Raw genomic sequence first — 21,828 nt, 5'->3', positions numbered from 1 at the left:
CACTGCCGAAAGCGTGTCAGCTAAGCGGACTTCATCTTTTCACTCCGTAACATCCCGAAAATCCCGGGATGCCCCCGCGCGGATTAGCCGGCCCGACGTGTTCCGAGTCTGGCGGATATTTCTGTGAAATAGACGTAAGCCGCTTGTCTGACATTTTACATGGGCGCAGAAGTTCAATATTGACACAAGGAGATCCCGGCAGCTGCCGCGCCGTCGTCTCTCTTTTGCTCTCTTCATTTGCGCAATAAAAGATGCTATCGCCGTGGTAATGATCATCAACCCCCCCCACGGGGACATTCGCAAGACAGAGAAAGGCCGATTATCATCGCAGCATTTAGTTACAGCCATTGGTCGGATCAAAGAGGGCTCGCTAATTGCCATCATTTGTACAGCCGGGTTAATCGTCCGGCAGCGATGACATGGTCCGCCATCGTTATTTGGCATTATTGGCGACTTCCCGCTCCGTACCTGCAACGGAATTTAATACCGTCGGTTCTTCTTGGAGCCGCGGCTCATGCAATATTCTTTTTGGATGTTAACAAGCTCCTGATGGAGAGTCTTAAAATAAGCCTCCTGCCTTCCGCACGCTCTTCTGGCGCGCTTCCAGCACGACATGATAAGCCATATCGTTTTACGGCCGGCTTTTATGGCGCTTTTACGTTGCCTTTTACGTCCCCGTTTTGGGATCGATCTGAACGGGAGCAAGTGCGGCGCTAGCTAGCCCGATAGCGGGCGGGCGGGCGACGACAGCGTTATACCAACTTGCGTCATTTCTCGATTTCATCTGGAAGTTCCAAAAGCTTTTGCTGTTTTGAAGCCAGTCGTAGCGACCCCCTCGCTTTGCACAAAGCGCGTTTCCCCCTCAATTAGATTCCATTCGGAATCCACCGCGTGCCGGTTCCTTCACCCCCCGCCAACATTTAATATTGTTTCTACTTTTGTTCTTTTTGTCGCGAGCGGCCGCTGCTCGCTCAGCGGGAGGCGGCGACTTGAACCTGCGCGACAACAACGCGCAAAGCTAGCTAATGAGCACGAGGAACGGGGATCTTGGAATCTCGCCTAATGATGAAACGGAGCACGCTTTTCTTCTTTTCCTTTTTTAACAAGCGATGGCAAAATTAATTTGTTAAACCTGCCAGCGTGTTTTACGAGCGACCTAATCTCAGCTTTTGAGAACCGTCCGCGCCCTGATCTGTCCATCTTTGGGAGATTTTCTGAAAGCGGCAGCGCTTCCAAGTTTTACGAGCGCCGTCGTACATCCGTTTGTGGGAAGCGGCGCGTACGCTTGTTTGTGGAAGTGAGCCGTCACTCACGGCCAAGGTAGCGAAAGTGAAATTTACAGCGCCAGCCTTCGAGGCCCGGCCACACGCTCCATCATCTGATTTACGTTGACGGCGGCGAGCGGGAAAAGTCGGGCGGAAGAAAATGCTTGGAGTGCGTTCCGTCGCCTCAGCTGACCTCGGCTCGGACACGCGTTTACACACAGAGGACGGGATTAGCCGGCTTGTTGTTCTCGCGGTGACCCTCCACCTGCAAATCCTATTGAAAGTGATCCCGCCGGCCCAGATGCCGCCGACGTGGACACGAAGGCTCAAAGTAATCATTTGCAAAGTTCTTTGCGTGACCCGAAGAGCCTCCTTCCGAGTCAATCGCGACAATGACAATTCCCGTATAAAAAATGCCAATGGGGTTACATCAGATAATGCATTGCGCTCGGCTCCTGTCAATACTTCTTAAGGGGAACTGGATTTTATTTTCGAGGTGCCGCCGTCTGTTGTGATAAATGTTGCACTTGCGGAAGAAGACTTCATGCGCTTAATCATGAATCCGTTTTCCTCCATCTCAGCGGGCGGTTATTTGGACCTGCACGGCCTCAAATTGACGTCAAAGTGACGTCGGGCACGCGCATTGGGACCGTCATTGGAGCAAAGCAACAAAACAGGTCATTTGATTTGATTTTGCCGCAATCACCGATGCATATTTTTGGACTGAGACAAAGCGCCAAATACAAAATGAGGAGGCGGCATGGATGAATGAGGGAAATTAATTTGCTGGTCAACAAAATGAATGAAAGCACCCACTGTGGAACATTAAACTGGTGCAAATGACACATGCTGCCATTCCTTCTGACCTTCTATGAGGATTAACTACAGTGGATGTGAAGTCATATACAGTACGCCAGAGAGGGCGGGGCGGGGCGGGGCGGGGCGCCTTTTATTTATTTATCTATCTATTTTTTATGATCCCTCCCATGAGGGACGCAAGGTTGCGTTTAAGCCCTTTGTGTGCCCTGCATGTCCTTCGTGTCCTGCTCTGCCAGCATCGGCTCAGTCTATCTATGCCAGGACACACACACACACACACACACACACACACACGCATACGCACACACCCCCCCGCACGCTGAGTTCCCAGCCAACTGCTGCGGCAGGTGGCCCGCACTGCTAAGCCCCTCCAGCAATTATCCTCCCCGCCATCCCGTCCGTCTCCACGACAACAGCCGTCATGATGCTTTAAGCCACTTCCTGTTTTGGTTGATTTGAAACAATTGATTGTTTCGATATACGAGTCATATTTTGAACACAATCGGTGCGGCAACCACACAGACAGACACTATAATCCTCAATAGTGCGGAAAATAAATAGCGAGTCACAATAGTCAACATTGGCCATTGGAATTATTCATTATGCGCAAATGTTTTAATTCTTTATAATGTATGTATTTACAGTATATTTTTTTTATATATATATATAATGGCACCAAGTGCTATTTTTCCTGATGAAAATACACTTTTCCAACATTTTTGAAATGTCATTATGCGGAGAGAGAAACTATAAAATGTGTCTGCACAGCCCAAAGTACATGTTGTAAAACATGCAGACATTTTGAATATTGTGAAAATGTAGGCCGGCAGTGACACAGCATTCCTCCGTCTTGCTCTCCGTCCTCATCCCCTCATTGTCCCGGCCACTTCCGGACTCTTCTGTAAGTTATATTAGCAGCGAGGGGAATATAGCGTATAAGGGACGCTGAGCAAAACACGCAATATATTTTGTTTGGGGAGGGGGGAAGGGCATCAAGTGAAATGACCCTCCTGTTAAAAAGGCCTCAGAGGGGCCAAAGCCAAGGATATTGCTTTTTCATTTATGACATTCATCGTGCTGAGAATGTTATAGCGACCGCACAAACGTTTGGCGCACTTTTCATCAACTGCAAATCATTTGCAAGTTTGCACGCAGACGGCGGAGCCGCTTTCCCTCCACACTGCGAGCCGTCGGCGCAAAACACTCCGCCCAGCCAGTGCGTCTAAGCCCCTGTGGCCGATCCCTCTTAGTCCTGCCTCGCTCAGGCACAAATCTCACTTAGAACTGCCTTCGCATTCTGCCAACACCAGAAGCTGCATCCCTGCCCACTGTTGGCTTGGGTGGGGTTAGGGCAGGGGCATATAAGGACGCTGTCCAGGGGAGGCGCAGTGTACTGGGGCCTGCCCTTTCGTGTGGCCTTGAAGGCCCACAGCTGGACGGGAGGGTTGGGGGTGGCGCCCAGCGACCCACACCCCCACCCACCCGTCCTTCCGTCCGTCCATCCATCCGTCCGCCCATCCACTCCAGCAGCTGTCATCGTCCTTTTCTTTGCTTCCTCACCGTTCCTGCTTTTCTCTCCAATCTCCTTCTCAAGTCTATTTTTAGAGCTGGCTGCTTTCCGACTTCTAAAACGGGCGTTGTGGAGCAGGGAGGCGCGTTGTTTTTTGTCTCTTTGACGTGCTCGCTGGCGCGTGCGCTGATATTCCCGCGCCGGCCCGTTGGCGACCGCTGGGCCGGAGCTGGAGGGAAATGCCGACTGGGAAGCTTGGCCTTCAAAGCCCAAATAACAAGCGAGCTTAAAATGTTCTTTTGTGCCCATGCCACGGTTCTGCTTTGCAAAGGTCTGCTCAACTCCGATTTATCGATTGATTTCCGAATTCCCAGCGCTACAACGAGGCGCTCTTGAGCGGCCACGCGCAAAAGGAGTCAAAGCTAAGCTAACGAGCCAACCGTGTTCTTATTTGGTGGGGGAGGGGTGATCCGATTGAGCCACGCCCAAATCTCAGGCAACGCGTTTCATTTGTGCGGGAATTAGAGCGTCTCCGTTTGTGCTCGCCGTCGACGGCCATCTTGCGCAGTACGGCGCAGTAGCGACTGCGAACGAGCCAAGACGCTGAGCGCGCTAGCGCTTGGCAGAGTTTCTTGCACTCCTGGCGAAAAAGAAGAACAAAAATAACGAGCGATATCAAAAAAAAAAAAAAGAAAAAAAAAGCAGCCTCCCTGTGGAGGAAGTACAGTAAAGCGAAAGCAAGCAGGCGGGGATGGCGCAGCCTCACATCAAATACGGCCCGAATCCTCTCCAGTTTTTAGGAACGCGTAGACACGGGGTGATGGGGAAAGCAAGGGGGGGGAAGGGAGGGGGGACAACAAAAAAAGCCACAATTTTGCATCTTTCGCCGCAGTCGCTTGTGTGAAGTCTTATTAAAGACGAGCAGCTCTGCCCGTGGGGTGATTCCCCCCCTCCCCCTTTTTCCTGTGCCCCAACTTTTCCCTCGACTGCTGGGATTGCATGCAAATGCGCGGCAATTAAATAAGAAGTCCAACTTTTCTGTACAGCTGCCAAATCCTTCAGGCGGGGGGGAAAGCTTCTTTCCTGTAAATAAATGATCGAGGGAGAAGACGAACGTGGCTCCATCCTAATGTGCAAACGCGTCCACCAATCATCTGACCAATGCTGCCCATCGCATTTCAATGATAAAACAACATCAAAAGTAACACGCAGAGAATGGATCGGCACCAACCCAAATATTTGAAGTGAAGAAAACCAAAAAAAGACGATATTTAAATAACTTACTTCAACCCCGCCCTCAAAATAACTGATTTGAAACTTTGATTTTTTATTTGGCAGCACAAGACTTAGCAACTTGTGTTCGTTTTTCTTCATGAAACAAATGTCGGAAGTTAAAAGTCCACGCATGTGATGGCTATTTCCCAAAGTAGAAAATCAGACATACTGTGAAAGTTTTCTTTTTTTTTTTTGGGCAAAAGAGGCCTTCAGATGCTCGGCATAAATTAGTCAGCGAATGACGGCCACGCGAAGCGGCGGCGGCGCTGCCAAGGAAACTGTCAGCGCTCGGCTTCACCGACTCGGCCTCAGACGCCGACATGGCGTTAAAGCGCTGACTCGGACCCCGCTGCTCCCCACCCCGCCCAACCGTGGACGGGCCGTCGCCGGGCCGACCCTTCTTGCAAGGAAGCCCATTAAGGAGCCCATCAATATTTCATCAGAGCTCACTCAGAAGCAGAGCCAGAGAACTTTCCAGGCCCGAGCCATTAGGGGGCGGACGTCAATACGTCAGCTGCGGCCACCACCCCCCCTATCTCCTCCCCCCTCCCTTTTGGAGGAGTCATCTGAGAGCCTTTCCAGAGACTTGTTTCCGCCTGTTCTACATGAAACAAATCGTTAACCGTTAAGCGTCCGCCGCATCCTGTCGGACGCCAATGATGGCGGAAGCCCGCGGGACGGGAGACGGCGGCTTGTTTGTTAACACGCCAGAGTTTTGGGCTCACGGCTGACCGGACGGTTCTCTCCTGACGAGTTAGCTGCTTAATTCTCGTCCATAAAGGCTGAATATATGAATACCGTGAGGACGGTTGTGGCCCGCAGGCTGGGCCGCGTTAAATATTGCTGACATCTTAACGAGTTTTCCCACCGAGCTTTGCCCTTCATTGTCCTTGCCGTGCATCTTTGCATTTTAGTTGAAAATCACAATCTGGGCGTGGCCGAGTGGATGATGTCACCGGCACATTCGGGAAAGCAAGACTCCCACCCCTGCCCTGCCCTGCCCCGCCCCGCCCCGACCGAACCCTCGGCGGCAGCAAAAACTCACCAGGGTGCAGAACTTCTCGGGCGGGTTCCCGCAGGTGATGCCGGCCGGTTCCACCTTGATCCTCATGTAGTCCTTCATGGACTCGGCGCGAGGCTGGCACGCGTAGTGCTCCCACACGGAGCCGTCATCCGTGCTCACCAGAGATTTGCACAGTTCGTACTGGCCCCCCAGCGCGGAGGCCCAGCAGTGCAGCAGCAGGAGCGCGACCCGAAGAAGCATGGCGGGCAGGGCGGGGCGGCGGGCGGGCAGGGCGAGGCGGAGGGCCGACGCGCATGGGGCGCCGATCATAGGGAGACCTGGGGCATCCTCGGCTGACTTTCACTGGCCGACGACAAAGCGACTGGGGGGGGATCCGGGACACGTTTCCTTTCTGGCTCGGACTTCCAGGAGCAGCTTTTGGGGAATGACACGGGCGTGCGCCGTGAGCATAGTGCCGCTCACGCAGATCCGCGCCTCACGGCCGCCGCTGGCGGAGGCGCTTCTCCTCCGGCTGGATCCAGACCTCTGGATTGTCCTGCGAAGGTGCAAGATGACAAGTTTAGACGCTTGTTTGTTGCTATCAAAGCAAATCCTCTTGACGTGATCCTCTTAGGGGGGGAGCTGGCGCACACCCGAGATTGGTCGCCTTTCAAGATGACTTCCCAGTGCAATGATAATGAAGATCGGACATTGTGGCCAAATCAATGACAGTCTTGCTTTTGTGCCTTCCGAAGGACGGTCCCAAACTTGTCTGGGAATTTTGGCCTTCTTAGTGGGCGTGGCAGAGGAGCGACTTCATCTGACGGCAGCCAATAAAAAAGCGCCGCCAGATGATGTCACGCCGAGGCAGCAAAATACTTTTGGGAGGTTTTGATTGAAAATATTGATGAATAAAAACTAACAAGGTCGTTCTGAAAACTATTTCAAGCCAACAAAATTGAAAAAATATATATAACAAAAAGAAAGAAAAGGTCACGTCAGAAAGCCGTTGAAGAAAATTGGGCACGAGATATGTTCTTTGCGACGGCACTACTTTTAGTTTGGGATATTTGGAATTAGTATTTCTTCAATCAAAATAATCATCTCCAATTAAAACCTCAAAAAAGCACCCAGAATATAATTGTTTTATTCCATTTAGTGCAGAGGTGTTCAAAATAAGGCCCGGGGGCCGATTGGCGTCCATCCTCTGTTGTTCTGAGAAATATTCAAAATTCAAAAATTCAAAATATGAAACGGCAAACGAGTTTAGTTTAAAGAAAAAAAATGGGTGTCAGGGACTTTTTGTGACGACCGCATCTCATGGCAAGGGGCGATGTGCTTTTTTTTTTAACTGTTTACTTTGCCTTCGAAATGCTTTGCTATGTAAAATAGTAGCATGTCAAAATTGGTTTTCCAAATTAAAACTATTTTTACCTTCACTTTCTGCGTGACGCTCCTTCGACTAGTGAACACATCGTCAGGTGAAAATGCTCAACTTGCCGCATAATTGTGAAACGTGGAGATGAGACTGAACTGTTGTTTGGCGCAGGGGTGGACCTATTCTAATTCGAATACGGGACCGAGCCACCCCAAAATCTGTCAGAACCGGCACTGGCTCTGCATAGTCGTGAATTGATACTTTCAATGGTGCGTCTTCAGAACTTGAAGAAAATATGACTTTTGTGTCGTTGATCGATTTAAGTGGTGGAAATTCAAATGATTCCATGAAATAATCTATTTGTGGCATAAAGCAAGAACGTATTGATTTCATTCAAATTTGTCTCGTTCATGTGTCGGACTCGGCCTTGAATGAAAAGTGAGAATTTCAAAGTGGCGTTGAAAGACATTTTTCTCCCCAAACTTTGGACAGCCTTGATTTGAGCTGAACCCCCGCCCGCCCGCCCGCCTGCCTGTCCGGGGCGCCTGCACCCCCCTTGCCCTACTTAACACAGCACGTGGAGTTGTGTCTTAATTAGATCCAATCGGGCTGGCAAGGCAGCCCGTCCCTTTTGTCCCACTCCAAAGTCCAAAAGCCGCACGTTCGGCCGTGCGAATGGCCGCCTAGCCGAATGAAAAAGTCTAGCGAGCGTTCGCTCCGTTGTGGTGCACTTACTAGTGGCAGCGCGCATCCACGGGACGCTGGCCGTCCTCCCCTCTCTTGGCGGGACCGGCGCCGATCATCCGCTCTCGCCTCTCCTGCCCGTCGTGAAGAGGCAAAATCCAAGTGAAAAGCAAAAATGAGCTTTGCGAGGACGTCCTCGAGGGTGCGGCGCCAGGAAGGAGTATCAAAAGTAGAAAATGTTGACTTTGAGGGAAAGGCTTGCTTGTCGTCCTCCTCTCTCCCTCCCTCTCCCTCTCCCCCTCCCTATCTATCTCTCTCTCTCTCGCTCCTCACCGCTCCTCTTCTTTCTCCTCCTCTTGCTCACTTTACGAGCTTCACACGGGATCCTGAAGGGCGCTCGCTCGTTTGTTCATTTGCCTCCCTCCCTCCCTTGCTCTCTCTCTCTCTCTCTCTCTCTCCCTGCCCCAGTCTCTCCCCCCCCCCCCCTCTCTCTCTCTCTCTCTCTCTCTCTCTCTCTCGCTCTTTCTCTCTCTCCGCCCCTCTCTCTAATGCCCAGGCTAAATCCTTCTGCCCATCACTTTCAATCACTATCCGGTCCTGACGTCCACCGCCAGCCCGCCCCGGTGCACCCCGCCCCGTCCCCATCCCGAGTGGTCCCGAGCTGCAACGATGCAAAACCTGCACTCGTTTCTGCCGCACGCACGCACGCACGCACGCACACCTCCTCCTCCTCTTCCTCGTCCTCCTCTTCACAGATGTCTTTTTTCTCCCCCGCCCTCACTGCCTCCACTCCCCCCCCCACCCCCACATAATGACCTTATCTAACACATCTTTTTACACTTGGGAAAATGATATGAATACATTAGCTTTCGGGTGGCGAGCGGTGTAATAACGTTGCGGTTCAAAGTTGCAGAGGTGAGCCCACGATGAGCCATGAAATTATTCCCACCTCACAGTCACCCAGATAAATGAGTAAAATCACGCAAAACTTTGGGAAGATTTTTTTTGTGAACAAAAATCAAAATTGTTGATACTTTTTTTTGCATTTACTGCATACAAAAATGATTGCACAATTGCACGTCTTTGGATTTTAAAGTCTTTCCACCTGTGGTGATGTGGTTTGTTGCACCTTTGTGTTCACATCATGACAAGTCACAGCCAAGGCTCGATAGTTTGTTTGCGGCGCTTGGCGGGCGACCAGTCAGTGCAGTGCGGATGTACCTCATGTAATCTCTGTCGCCGTATGTTTAAATGGAGTCATGCTTGAGGCCTTTTGTTCCCCATATTGGCCAGAAATGAATCAGACTACGCGCCACCTGTCGTAGCGTGTGCTTCAAACAGGAAACAACCACACACACACACACACGCCACACGCGTGTCGTGGTTTCCTAGCAACTCCTAGTTAGGAGTTTCACCTTGGAAGCCGTGCTCTCTCCACCTGCATCAGGTGCATCGCCGACCAGGGAAGGCCAAAAATAACCCCCCGGTGACCCCAAAACACACAAGGCAGAGCCGTCGAGGCGGTTGGCATTGACGCTTGCCTCGTGTATTTTTTTGTTTTTTTTCTCCCCCAAGTTTCTTTCTTGTGTTTCCACGATAGTATTTTTTGCAAATATTTTGAAAACAAAAATGCTACAAAGTTAGTATTCTTTATCCTCTGCGAAGAACAAAATCCTTTTTCCCCCATAACAAACAACAACAATTTTTCTTGCTAATTTATGACGCCGAAATGAGGATGTTACCGTACCCTTCGGAGGTAGCGTGTGTGTGCGTGTGTGTGTGTGCGTGTGTGCGTTTGAAAGGCACCTCCACAAGGTTTGCATCGATCACCGATCGTGCGATGACACCCGCGTGGAGGCACCGTCACCGGCCAACTGCTCCACAAAGGAGACCTGACGCACACACACGCACACTGTACATGCACACACAGAGAAGTGTTTATTGCAGACATCAGGCGTGGCAACTTCACAGCTTTTCTCAGTGTCATTTGAATATTTGAAATGAACTGAAAATGAATTCTTAATTGGTCAAATATTTCTGCTTTTGAACGTATCGCTGTCTTGTGAGCAGGACGAGCCTCCTTAAGTGAATTAAATATAAATTAATTTGTTATTATTATTATATTATTTTTTACGAATTGATAAACAATTGGCGATAAATCAAATGTTCACTCGCACAATGGCGCAAACACCCCTTTCTACAATTTGACTGCACTTTGCGCCATGCACAAAAATAGGAACACCTCGCGTAACACACAATGCGTTATTTAGTTGCCGGACTTTAAATCACTTAAAAGGGGACTGGCAAAATTGGTCCAGTGAATGGGTGCAAAGTGCGACTTTATTGACGGTGACGCCGGTGTCAGATTTATCGGCTGCCGCTCAGCTGCAAAGTGTTGCTCACGCGCAGGCTCCCCCCCCCGAGATGGACGGGAGATTTACCGGCCCGGCAGCCGCCACGCTAACAGCGCTTCGGCCATTATGTCCTTCATTAACCGAGCTGCTGAGAGAGAGTGTGAGATTTATTCCGCTGCTCTCGGGTCAAGCGGGTTACAGTTCCTCTCGTCGACTGTCGGGGCTTTGTGTTGACTTTGAGGGCATGGGATGGGGAGGGGGGGAGCCGTCGCAGGGGCGGGATAAATCCAGCTGGATCGATAGCAGCGTTTGGTCGCATTGATCTGCTCACCCCGCCCCGAAAGGTCGCGACCCTGCCGTTACTCACTCGTCCGAGCTGCGTAAAACGCCCGCCCGCTTGTGTGCGGGAAAGGTCAGGTGATGTCATCACTGGGGACAGGAAGTGACTCTTTAGCCCGTACAAGCTGATGTTTTTTTTTTGTTTTTTATTGTGGAGTGGCCTTACAGTTTTTTTTTTTTTGCGGTGTCGTGTTTATTGCCGTCCTTCCGGAGGGGCGAGGGGTAAACGTGAACGAACCGAGGATCGCGTGTAATTAGGCTTCCGTCTTCGGAATCTCATGGATCGGGGTCACGGGTCGAGCTGGGATATATGGGAGAGAAATGGATACGACGCCATGTAATGGCATTATGGGCTATTTTTAAGCCGTGCTCTCGCTTTACAAACACATTTACACCAGCCAGTAGTTCCATTTGAAAGCGGACCCCGAGCAAATCAATTCAAGTTCCGGATGGGCCGCAGCAACGGACCCATGCGTTTTTGCACCTTTGACTCGGAAACTTTTCCTTATCGACTCATTACTGTCCAGTTCTGTGTCGTGCGGCCGATGTGGACGTTTTAGTCGTTTACTGGCCACATGCGGCTAAATACAAACGTCCGAGTTGCTAATTGGCCTGGCAGCAGTTAACAAGTTGAGTTTCCGTAGCGATGCATCCCATCGAGCGCTAACAAGCCGCTGACCAGTGCACGGCACAACTGCTGTGTGTTTGAACCAGCCAGCGCATTTTTTTTTTCTTTTCATGAACATCTGCTGATTATACTCAGCAGTGCTTTTGCATGAGGCCTTCACGCTTTATGAAAATGTCTGTTGGAAACCTGCTGTGCTTAAATGATTGCTTAACGTTTTTTTTTACTCTGCTAGATATTTCTCTGACAAATTTTTCCTTTTCAAAGTCTGTATTTGGTTACGTGCTGAGTTTTTGGTGTTCCCAATGGCTTCTGATTTTAAAAGTCACAGAGAACGTCTGGCCAAAATAGCAGGCTAGCTTTAGCGCCGCTTTAAACGTAAACATGTTGGTAGCTTGCAAACGCCCCATCGCAGCGCAGCGTGTCAGCACCTTGACCTCCTTTCAAGGAACTTTCCCACAGCTTTCAGAGTCAGGGAGGCAGCGTGGGCGGGTGGAGGCGCGTCCGGAGCTTAGCCCCTGAGCCGCAAGATGATGATGCGCGGCTCCGGATTGCGGCGCAGGCAGGCATGGCAGGCAGGCGGGCTGGCTCGGCCTCTCCTCCGCTGCACCCACCGCCTGCGTAGCCGTTAATGTAAACACGATCGATACGTTTGTTGGGAGCGCCGCGCGGCTAAAAGGCAAGACGTGCAACTCCCGGGCCGTAAGATTGAAATCTTGCACACTCACCCTTGCGTATCGCCGCTATTCAGCTGAAGCAGCTCCAAGCGGACGCCTGCGTGTGAGCAAAGTTACACTGACACAAAATGGCCGTGCTTTTGTCGTCTGTTTGTCATCGCGGCAGTAAACAGAAAGAGCTGCCACGGAAGTCACACGCTCGCTCTTTACGTTTGTTTGCTCTTCCGACCATCTGTCGCCCACCGCACTTTGGCCGGAGAGATCAACTCATCAAAGCTAATAAGCTATGCTAATAAATTGTTGTTAGCACACCTGCCGGTTGAATCAATGTAAATCTTCAAGAGAACTCATTTTTATTAGCAAGTGTACAGAGACGCTAACCAGTCGCTGTCCACATGCTAGCGTTTAACTTATCCATCTTTGTGCTTAGCTTCTCCTTTTGAAGACGTTAACTGACGCAAGGCCGGCCGGCCGGCGACCAGCGCGTCGAGTCAGCGTTGCGGTTCGATGCTATCCGAGGCATTAGCGCACCACTCAGCGGCCGCCGTAAAAGCCGTGAGAGAATGATCGGAAGGGAGAGAGAGCGGCCCAAAACGACGGTGACTGGAGCAGCTTGTGACTCGCCGTTAGCGTTAAGTAATTTGTACTTCATTTATCGCCCTGATATCGTTGGCTGTGGACACACACACACACACACACTCACACGGTGCTTCCCTCCAGAGTCACTAGATCATTGTCGCATTAGCTGCCGATTTCCCTGCAGGCACTTGCGGTGCCCCGTGTGAGTGACTGTGCGCGGGCAAGCGGTGACCTCACACACGAATGCAGTCACAAGAACGTGCTGAGAAGCGACATCATGAGAAGATAGAAATGAGTCAAGTCGTATTCTGCCAAAACACAATCGGCCATGAGTAAAGTCTTTGCTGGAACTTTTTTTTTTTTTTGTGTTTCCCTTGTCATTCTCCCTAAAGGCTAGCGGTGATTGGGCGAGCTAGCCAAAGCTAGCAAGATGAAGTCTTTTTGGTCCATCATGGTTTTTGGCAAGCGTCTGACGCTAGGTAGTGACTTTTCTTCTCCTCTTCCTTTTTCTTGGAAACGTGCGGCAAGTGTTTGATGGCGAGGCTTCTTCAATCTCTGCAGCCTGGCATGTGTGTTTGCGTCAAAACAAATCAAGCTGAGACAATCTCGCAGATATCCGGCAAAGCGTGTCTTCTTCCAAGGAGGAAACGACGGGAGTTGTTTGCGGGGGATACCAAATGTATCGTGCTTTCTATTCACAGCTTGTGATCATGCCCCTTATTTTTATTTATTTATTTATTTTTACACCTTTTCCTTAACATCTTGCTTTCATGTATCAAGCACACCGACACGCTTCCCCCAACATGGGTGGAAATGTGGTGGAAACTTTCTGATTGACCAGAAAGGTTCCCGCTTCTGATGCCTTCCTTTTTTGTTCGTCGGGCATCAGGGGAAGGCTTCTCATCCGTTGATCGCTCGCTGTACGATCAGCAGTCACATGACGCTCAAAAAGAGCCGCTTAAAATTCCCCCCCCCCCCGCGCACACTCGTCAATCAACGCTAACGACATCAGAGGCGAGTTTTGCCGGGGATCAGCGGCTGCCAGAAAATTCCCCAGGCCCGCCCCCGTACCAGGAAGGTCACTTTGCCGCCGGCGCTCTTTTCCTTTCCGCTGGATGGGAGAAAAAAGGTTGCGTGGGAGCGGCCGGCCGGTTGGCGTTCCTGACTAATGAGCGGCAGGAAGACGAGGTGAAAAAGCGGCGGCCATATTAGCCTCGCTCGATTGTGCGGGCGCGACATCATTAGCCTGCTTTCTGGTCACCAAATATCTTCTCCCGCTTCCTTGCATTTTTCTGATCAAAAGCCGCATTTGTAGCCTTCAAGGAAAAAAAGTTGCGGCTGACCCACGTGTGTTGACTGTCTTTTTTTCTTTTCTTTTTTTTTTTTTGGCGGGCACGGTGCGCCTCTTTTCTGCTCCTCGGCTAATGACCCCGCGAGGCGACGTAGCGACAAAGCCCGGCACCGAGCGAGCCGCTAATAAGCAGCCGGCTCACACGCCAACTGGTGTGTGAGCCTCAAAGAAATCAATGAGAACACATCCAGGCGTGAGCCGCAACAAGCTCGTGACCATCGCGCGGCCCTGCTGGGCTCTTTCTTCTATTTTTTTTCCCCCCACAACAAAACATGATAAGACGAGCGTGGTGATAAAGCTAGTTAGAATTTACAGAACATTTTTGCTGCTATTAGGGATAAAAAGTCCCGTGTACCGTTAAGATGTGCTAGTTTCACATTTTCTCGTTTTCACATGAGTTATCTCGTTAAAATGTCTCGAGTTTGACTTGTGCGTTGCATCGCTCGTAACTTCTGTTTTCAAGACAAAAACATGAACATCTCCTTCTAATGTTAATATTGACATGTTTTTCTTCTACATTTAACGTCCTTGCAAAAAATGTCTGACAAGGACATTGTTATGAAATTCAGGACTTGTTTCCTGCTGTGCCGAAGCTCGTCGTTCTTTGAGACAGCTGGATTCTCCTTGGGACCCCTTAGCCCAATTTTGTGACATCGCCTTGAAAGAGGTGTACTGAAAAAGCGCGTCATGGAGAAATCAACTTCTCCAGGAGCTAACGGTAGATGGGCTGACGTGGGACGTGTCAAAGAACACAGCAGCGCCGATGCAAAATTTGGCTTGAATCCGAGCTGCAGCCGGCGGGGCGGGGACGTCTTTTGATGCCCGTCGACTCGGCATTGGCTCGCCTTCTCTTAAACGGCCCGCAGAGCGCCGCCCACGCCGCGTTGTTTTCCCGCCGATGTGAACCCTTCCGCCGAGGCTTTCATCAGTGCGACTTGTAGCCGCGCCACAAGTTTGCCTTTGAATTCGGCGGGGGGCGCACGGCACCGGGGGTTCCCAAATGATGGCGTGCGCACCCCTGCGGGTGTCCACTGATCATGTTTTGCCTTTGCAGTCAACCCCCGTTTACCCCGTGGGATATCTTCGAGACCCGTCCACAAAACTTTTGAAAGAAAGAGAAACCATTAAAAAACATAAGTGCTAGCAAGCTACGACTGTGAGCTGCTAGCAAACAGGATACATTCGAGACCCTTCCACAAAACTTTTGTAACATAGAGAAACCATTCAAAAACATAAGCGCTAGCAAGCTACGACTGTGAGCCTTAGCAAATGAAGCCGGCTAAGCTAATAAGGGGAGCGATTTAGCTGTGCTGCTTTCTTTGCTAGCAATCTTGTTATGCTAATGTGAGGCCTAGTAAAATTCTGTGGCGCTACCAAGTTAAGCCAGCTGAGCTAGTGGCAGCGGGGAAAACTCCATTTATTGCCGGGATACATTCCAGACTCAACGACAATAGTTCAAAGTGTTCTGAAACATTTGTGAGTAGAATAAAAACAGCGGCGGCACAAATACAGCGGGGGGAACGCTGATGGAAGACGCGGCTTGGCTTTCGTGTTCTCCTTGCTGCGGCAAACGCGAGCGGGCCGCCGTTACTCAGCCCGCATTGACTGGAGCTCATTTGTCAACGCTCCGCAGTCCGGCTTTTAATAAAGTCACGGGGTGGAAGGTGCGGGAGAATTAGGCGACCGTTGGCTGCAGGCGGCCGCTCGCCGCTTTGCTGTCACAGGCGCGCGTCAACTTGCTCAATCACCCCGGCGACACAAAGACGGCGGCGTTTAAATCCCAAATGAGTTTCTGGCCACGGACTCACTCGCTCACGTCCAAATGTCTGATGAAAGTCTGATTTATGGCCGAGCGGGCAAATGGCACGTGATTGTTTCTTGTTGCCGTATTAGACCGGACCGGTTCTTTGGACACGACGCGCGTCGTACATCACGCCGTTGCTGCGTTTACACTGCCGCTCCCATGTAATGCTCGTATCCCATTTATTTGATTAAAAGTTAGAAAAGTCTTGATGGAAAGTCAATCACTAAAGTATATCCAGAAGTAAAACAACAAGGGGTCTTTCAAGCGCTTAACATTCCTCTTCCTTCATCTCGCCGTTCACATTTAATTGGCAGTATCGATGATCCGATCGGAATGGCGATATTAGGCTAGCTTGCCGGCCGGCAAATTGACAATGGCGAGATTCTCTCGTAAAGTTTGTCTTTGGTTGCTGGGCTGTATCCGCCCGTTGCTTCCCGTACTGTACTCTCATTTCCCCCCCTGCGCGCCCGCCGCCACCTCATTAAGGGTCCTGACTTTGCTGTATATCTGCCACGGTATGATCATTAGGACGCGCGGGGGGAATCAATCCCGCCGGCCGGTGCATTTACGTTGCGCTCGCACCACCATCAAATGACCTTGATGACTGGCGTTCGCGTGGAGTTGAGAGGCCGCTGAGATAGGACAAGAACGCAACTTTGGCACATTTCCTTTTTTTTTTTTTGCCTGCTTGCTTACCCGCTTTGGATTTTGGGCTATCCGTTTTCATTTGAAAGTAAGATGTCTGCGTCCAAGGTTTTTGTTTACGTGCGCGTGGACGTTTTAACAAATATATTCCTTTTTCTGCAGCCGTCGTACAATGGCGAGTTCGGCACGTCCGATCGACGGCAACGTATCAGCTCCGTTCCGAGCGGCTTAATTAAGCTCCAGAAGGCGATACGAGTTAATTAAAAATAATTCCTGGCTACGGCGGCTCGGGCCGGCCAAGCGACACCGGGGGAGCGGCGGGCAGCGGCGCACCCCGGGCCGCGGCTCACGCCTAATTAGCGGCGCAGTCCAAATGTTTCAGCTCAAATTAACATGCCGCTCTTTCGGCCCGCCCGCTAATTGACGAGCCTCATCCGAGGGCGCCGCGGCTCAACGGCGCCATGCGCGGAATGTTTAACCGTTGCGTAATTAGAGGGAATCAAAAACATAAAACAGCTTGTTTTGTGCCGGACTTAAGTGGATTTGCGCCGCCGTGTCATCCCATGACCCGCGCCGCGCCCAAGCAGGTGGGAACGTGGAAAGGGTCGCGGAGGGCGAGCGCGCTAAATATCCCATAATCCGTCAGGACTCCAAGACAGCCGCATAACGAACGCGTTCGGACCCGACCTAATAATCCCGACGAATATCGAGGAGGCATCGGCCAAAGTCACTTTGTTGAATAACATCAAAGCCGCCAGAGAACTACGAAATCAAAGGTGCTACTAGCCGCTAACTGCACACAGTCGTTGTAGTTTTATTCCTCCGTAAGATGCAACGGTGACGAAAAACGGCGCTCCGAAACCCGAGAGGGCGAAGCATCATCCAATCCGAAATCCCAAATTGTTCTCAGTCTTTGCGCGTTTTCACTCGCGTATTAAGAAACCAAAAACGCACATGACGCTGGGCATCCTTCAGAAAATCTCACAGCTGTCCTCAGCAATTTGTGGCAGAACATGGTACTGCACCGAATGCTCCCTCCCAACTCTGAAGTTGTACTTGCCTGTACCAAAGCATGAAAAAGGAACAAAGGCGTCTCTTAGTTTCACAACTGGGCTTGTATGTTCCACCCAGCTGTCACTCGATGATCTGACACATACGAGAGAGAAGAAAAAAAAAAACGCCATTGTGTCCGTGCTGTGATAATAAAAGCACAAGCGTGAAAGCGCACAAACACACACACACACACACACACACACACACACACACACACACACACACACACACACACACACACACACACACACACACTCTGAGAGGAGAAGGGAGCCCCCCTTTCCTGACACATGAAAGCCGACACAGAGTCGAGCAGGCTCGGCGGACCTCGGGGAGCTCTAATGGCCTTGTAGAGTGCAGTCAGGGGGAGTGAGGGTGAAGAGCAGAGCAAGGTGAACCAACGCAGGCGCGCGCACGCACGCACGCACTTTGCACACAGCACTGCGAAAGCCGAGAGAAAACGCCTCAACTAAGAGAAAAAAAAAAAAGAATTGACACAGCCGAGGCGCTGCAGTGCGAGAGTGAAGCACGGCGTCCTGACGAAGCCAGCCGCTGTTTCTAAAAGGAGCTGAACATGAATTATGCACGTTCCTCCTCCTCCTCACATGAGGGGCTTCTTCCTCTTCCTGCTGCACCAAAGCAGCTGCTTTCTCCTCATCCTTGGAGCAACTTGAAATCCAGCGGCGGCAAGTTGAATAGCCCCGCCATCGCCTTGCAGTGGGAGAACCCCCCCCCCCCCCCCCCAAAAAAAAAAAACGAGATGATTGGCAGATTCAGAAAAACGGTGGCGTCAAATTTGTAAAACTTTGTCATGTGAAATGGAGCAAGTATTGCAATTTAGCCTTAAATTTCACCTAGCGTTTTGGCCAGCGGCGTGTGTTTGCACTAGCAGCATCCCTGACCCATCTTACCGACACCCGATCTCCATCACTTTAGCTTCATGTCCCTCACACACACACACACGCACGCACGCACACACACACACGGGCGGGTTGGCCTGCGGCGCTCGGGTGCTATCGGATTCTCATAAGCAGGTGAAAGAAGAGAAGCGGAAGTTGAATGTTTTGTCATCCTCGGCCCGTCGGGCTTGCGGTGCAGGAACGGGCGACCTTCAAATTGTTTTTCTTGCTGTGTTCAAGAGCAAGAAAGAGAAAAGAGGGAATCTAATGTGGCACGTGTGTGTGCTTGCTTGCTTTCTGATCTTCCCATTTGGACAGTGGTGACCAAGTGCAAAGACGTCCGCTTCCATTTCCGACTCCCGAGACAGCCGCAAGGTCACCTCCCTCCTGACCGCTCGGGTGGGAAGTCACCAGCGGGCCATTTTGGCGGAAGAAAAGCTGGGCCCCGGCGGGACGCGTGCAAAGTGGCGCCGTGGCGTCCTTGTCAGCCGCGAATCCGCTGCTACTTAACGGCACCCAATTACATGTTCCCTCGACCTTCTCTGGCTAACCTCCGGAATACCTGTAGAAGTGACGAGTTGATCCCCCCCAGGCTTGGTGTGGAGTCCATCATTGAAAAAAGGACAAAAAATGAAACATTGTTTATTTAACCAGCAAAAGGTTGAAGTGCAATTTCACCCAATGAGAGTTTGTTAGCGTCATGCTAACATATACTGGCAAACGCTATAGAAAGGCTAACAGAAGCGTTGGACCTCCTGCCTTACCTCATCACCTATTTTTCTTTTTGTTGGTGTAAATTGTGAAGCTTGAGGCGATTAAAAGGGGGATTACATACGGTGGGATTACACCGACCTCCGTATCGTGAGGCCTCGGGGATGAGATGAAAGTGTACGCCGGGTCAAGACGGGAGGGAGGGAGGGAGGGAGGCAGGCTGATGATGTCTTGATGGCGGGAACATTGTGGTTAGTAAAAGCATCCGTAGCCTCAATAAAAAAAAAAAAAAACTTCGGCACCATCGTCTCCGGGAAGGCAAACGATCCGGAAATGTCTCTTCAAAGGTTGAATGGAAGGTATAAAAAGCCAAAGAAGAAGCAAAACGCCGTCGCGTCGGCAAGCAATTTTCAACTCTTTCGATTGGTCAAGGTATCTATTTTTTGGTTTCCTCGCAAACACCCCCGTGAGCTCCTCGAGCTCGTTTTCCGCAGTTACCAGGAATGCTGAGGCGGCGTTTTCCGCCAGCGCTTAGCCTTAAGTGCAACCAACAAGGCGGCGAAACGACCACAGGAAATGCACGGCGCCCGTCAGCAGGATTAGCGCTGACTGTCATCGCTCATCGCACACTACTCAACAGCATTTTTTTTTTCTTTTTGTGAACCGTCGTAGAATTAGTTGCAAACATTCAAACGGGACATATGGGAGCCTCGGCCAATAATGAGCAGAGATGAGAGGAAGCGCAAACCGGCAGTCGGGTGCGGCCGCGTTGAAAGGACGACGGATGCTAATTATCGTCCCGGGAAGATGAACGTGAAGCAAAAAATAAAAATAAAGTCACATATGTCCGTGTAAGCCGACAAAGGAAGCGTCTTTGCTAACTTTGATATGTAAATGTTCCGCACGCCATCGACGACGACGACGAGGAACCTGTCATGTTTTTTTTTCTTCGCAAGGCAACCGTTGCGAAAGCGCCACGTTGCGCCGAGAACAGATTGATCGTGTGGTGAGAAGAATGCACGCCAAGGAAGGCTTGGAGTGCGCCGCGTCATTCGATCACACTTGGATCACGCCACGTCTCTCCCTAAAAACTTGGGCCGGCCGGGTCAACTAACTTCAAATGTGCTTGCTCACGCCGGGAGCATCTCTCAGCAAACTCACGGCCTCATGCATATTCAAGGAGACAGCAGCCGGCACGGTCCGGATCCACCTTATTGCCGCCGCCGCCGCCACCACCGCATTGCTCACCGGCGGCGGACGCCCCCGCCCCCCCTCCCCTCCCCTCCCCTCCCTCTTTTGCATTGGCCACGATAGCTGTGTGTCACCCGTCCATTGTCAGCAGTTAGTGCGCTTTGTCCTGATTAGCATACAATTAGGATTGACCCGCCGCCCCTGGGATCTCACGGGGGGTGGCGAGGGGGGGTATTGATGGAGGGCTTTTGCAGCCTGACACGGCGGCCGGCGTTTGTGCTGACGCGGGCAGCGGGACGTCGGCGAGGTCTTTGCGGGGCCAAAGTGCGCCAAAGCGATATTGACACTGCCAGGAGAGACTTGTCTCTTGAGCCGCGATGACTTAATGAGGGAAAAGTTGGAGGAATGAGATGGAAAACAATTACGGCGCCGCCACCGCCTTGACTTTGACCACTTTTATTCCATCGTAACTCTACTTATAAAGTCGACTTTTGCCGTTGGAATGAATTAACTCATTCAGTGCCTGGTATGAACTGTGAATGAGTTCAAATGTCTTTCCAAAAATGTTACATGATTTGTTTGTTGTGTTTTGAAAGGATGGTGCTCAAATGAGTCTAAAATGGCCATTTCCAAGCAAGATGGCTGACCTGTGTCTTTTCAGGTAAGTCATATTTTTGTGCGTCGTGTTGCTAAGTGAAAGAGGGCTGAATTTTCCAAATGTGAGAGCTGACGAGCCACATGCTGCTTCACTACAATATTAGGCTCACCTCTTTCCATCGCTGCAGTAGTTGCATATGCAGATTTATAAATTCATAATCTCCTCCGATATGAATCTTCCTTTTCGTCCTCATTCTCCCGTATCCGTCCGGCGCTTAATCGGAAGCACGCGTCGATAGTACGCAAGTCCGAAATCCCCTCGCGTGCCTTTTGATGCATTGACGCGCTATCGACGGAAGCGGGACGGCCCGGCCGGTGACAAATTAAAATGTCAGGCGTGGCAAAGGTGAGGCCGCACTCTCCCGGCGGCGTCCTTAAGGCGCGCTGACAGGCCATCGGCTCAACGATCGCTTCGAGGGGGGGGGGGGAGAAAGCGCTGACTCCTCCCGTGAGCAAGGACGCCGGCACGCCAGGCGAGGGGAAAAGTTGCGGATCGACTGTGACACAAAGTAAATGAAAGGCTTCCAATCAAGGGATTTGTCATGGCGCCGATGCCTCATTTACATTTGGGACCCAAAGTGCACACCAAGTGTTTGCTGTGCGTGGCCGGTGGGTGTCAAAACTGCAGCCCGGGGGCCGCATTTGGCCCAAGATCTCATTTTAGGTGGCCCGCCAACAGAGATGAAATGGATTCTGCTAAATGGATTTGTTGACGACAAAAAGCACAGAAATAACTTTAATACTGCGCCTGGAAAGGTGCGCTAGTTGTCTACATTGGGGCAGCTCCATTGTGCGACCCTGAAGAAGTCTGTGCCGCTCTTTTGAGGAATGGCACTTGGAATATTAAGCGGCCATCCAGTCATCCTCCATTTGTGCACCGCCGTGCATTTTGCACACTTTGATCATTAGCTTAGCATCCGTCAGCACACGCCCCCAATTTGGCCGCAAAGAATGGCGCGATGTGGCAATTTCTGCAAATGCCGGCGAGGCGAGCGGGCAGGCGGGGGTT

The 21,828-nt window shown here is 51.0% G+C and overlaps 1 protein-coding gene and 1 long non-coding RNA gene across 7 annotated transcripts in view; one reads left to right on the top strand and one right to left on the bottom strand.

Moving 5' to 3' along the window:
* Positions 1 to 8,383, bottom strand: part of ntng2b (netrin g2b) — a 31,045-nt gene extending 22,662 nt beyond the window's left edge. For 4 of the 6 annotated variants that reach the window (XM_049738829.2, XM_049738833.2, XM_049738830.2 and 1 more), the window contains exons 1-2: positions 7,986 to 8,380; positions 5,915 to 6,428 (exon numbers count right to left, since the gene is read on the bottom strand). In XM_049738829.2, coding sequence (XP_049594786.1) covers positions 5,915 to 6,202 — 288 coding nt within the window. In that variant the 5' untranslated portion in view covers positions 6,203 to 6,428; positions 7,986 to 8,380. Of the gene's footprint in view, positions 1 to 5,914; positions 6,429 to 7,985 lie in introns of all 6 variants that reach the window. The other 2 variants (XR_007485497.2, XM_049738834.2) reach the window with 2 other exon arrangements.
* LOC125979937 (uncharacterized) overlaps positions 1 to 21,828 on the top strand; it is a 58,002-nt gene that overhangs the window by 24,204 nt on the left and 11,970 nt on the right. The window contains exon 5 of the long non-coding RNA XR_007485498.2: positions 20,759 to 20,823. This is a non-coding gene — a long non-coding RNA (uncharacterized lncRNA). The remainder of the gene's footprint in view (positions 1 to 20,758; positions 20,824 to 21,828) is intronic.

This window comes from Syngnathus scovelli, chromosome 13, assembly GCF_024217435.2.
Source record: "Syngnathus scovelli strain Florida chromosome 13, RoL_Ssco_1.2, whole genome shotgun sequence".
Classification (NCBI taxonomy): Eukaryota; Metazoa; Chordata; class Actinopteri; order Syngnathiformes; family Syngnathidae; genus Syngnathus; species Syngnathus scovelli.
This window is presented reverse-complemented; position numbering and strand designations above follow the sequence as displayed.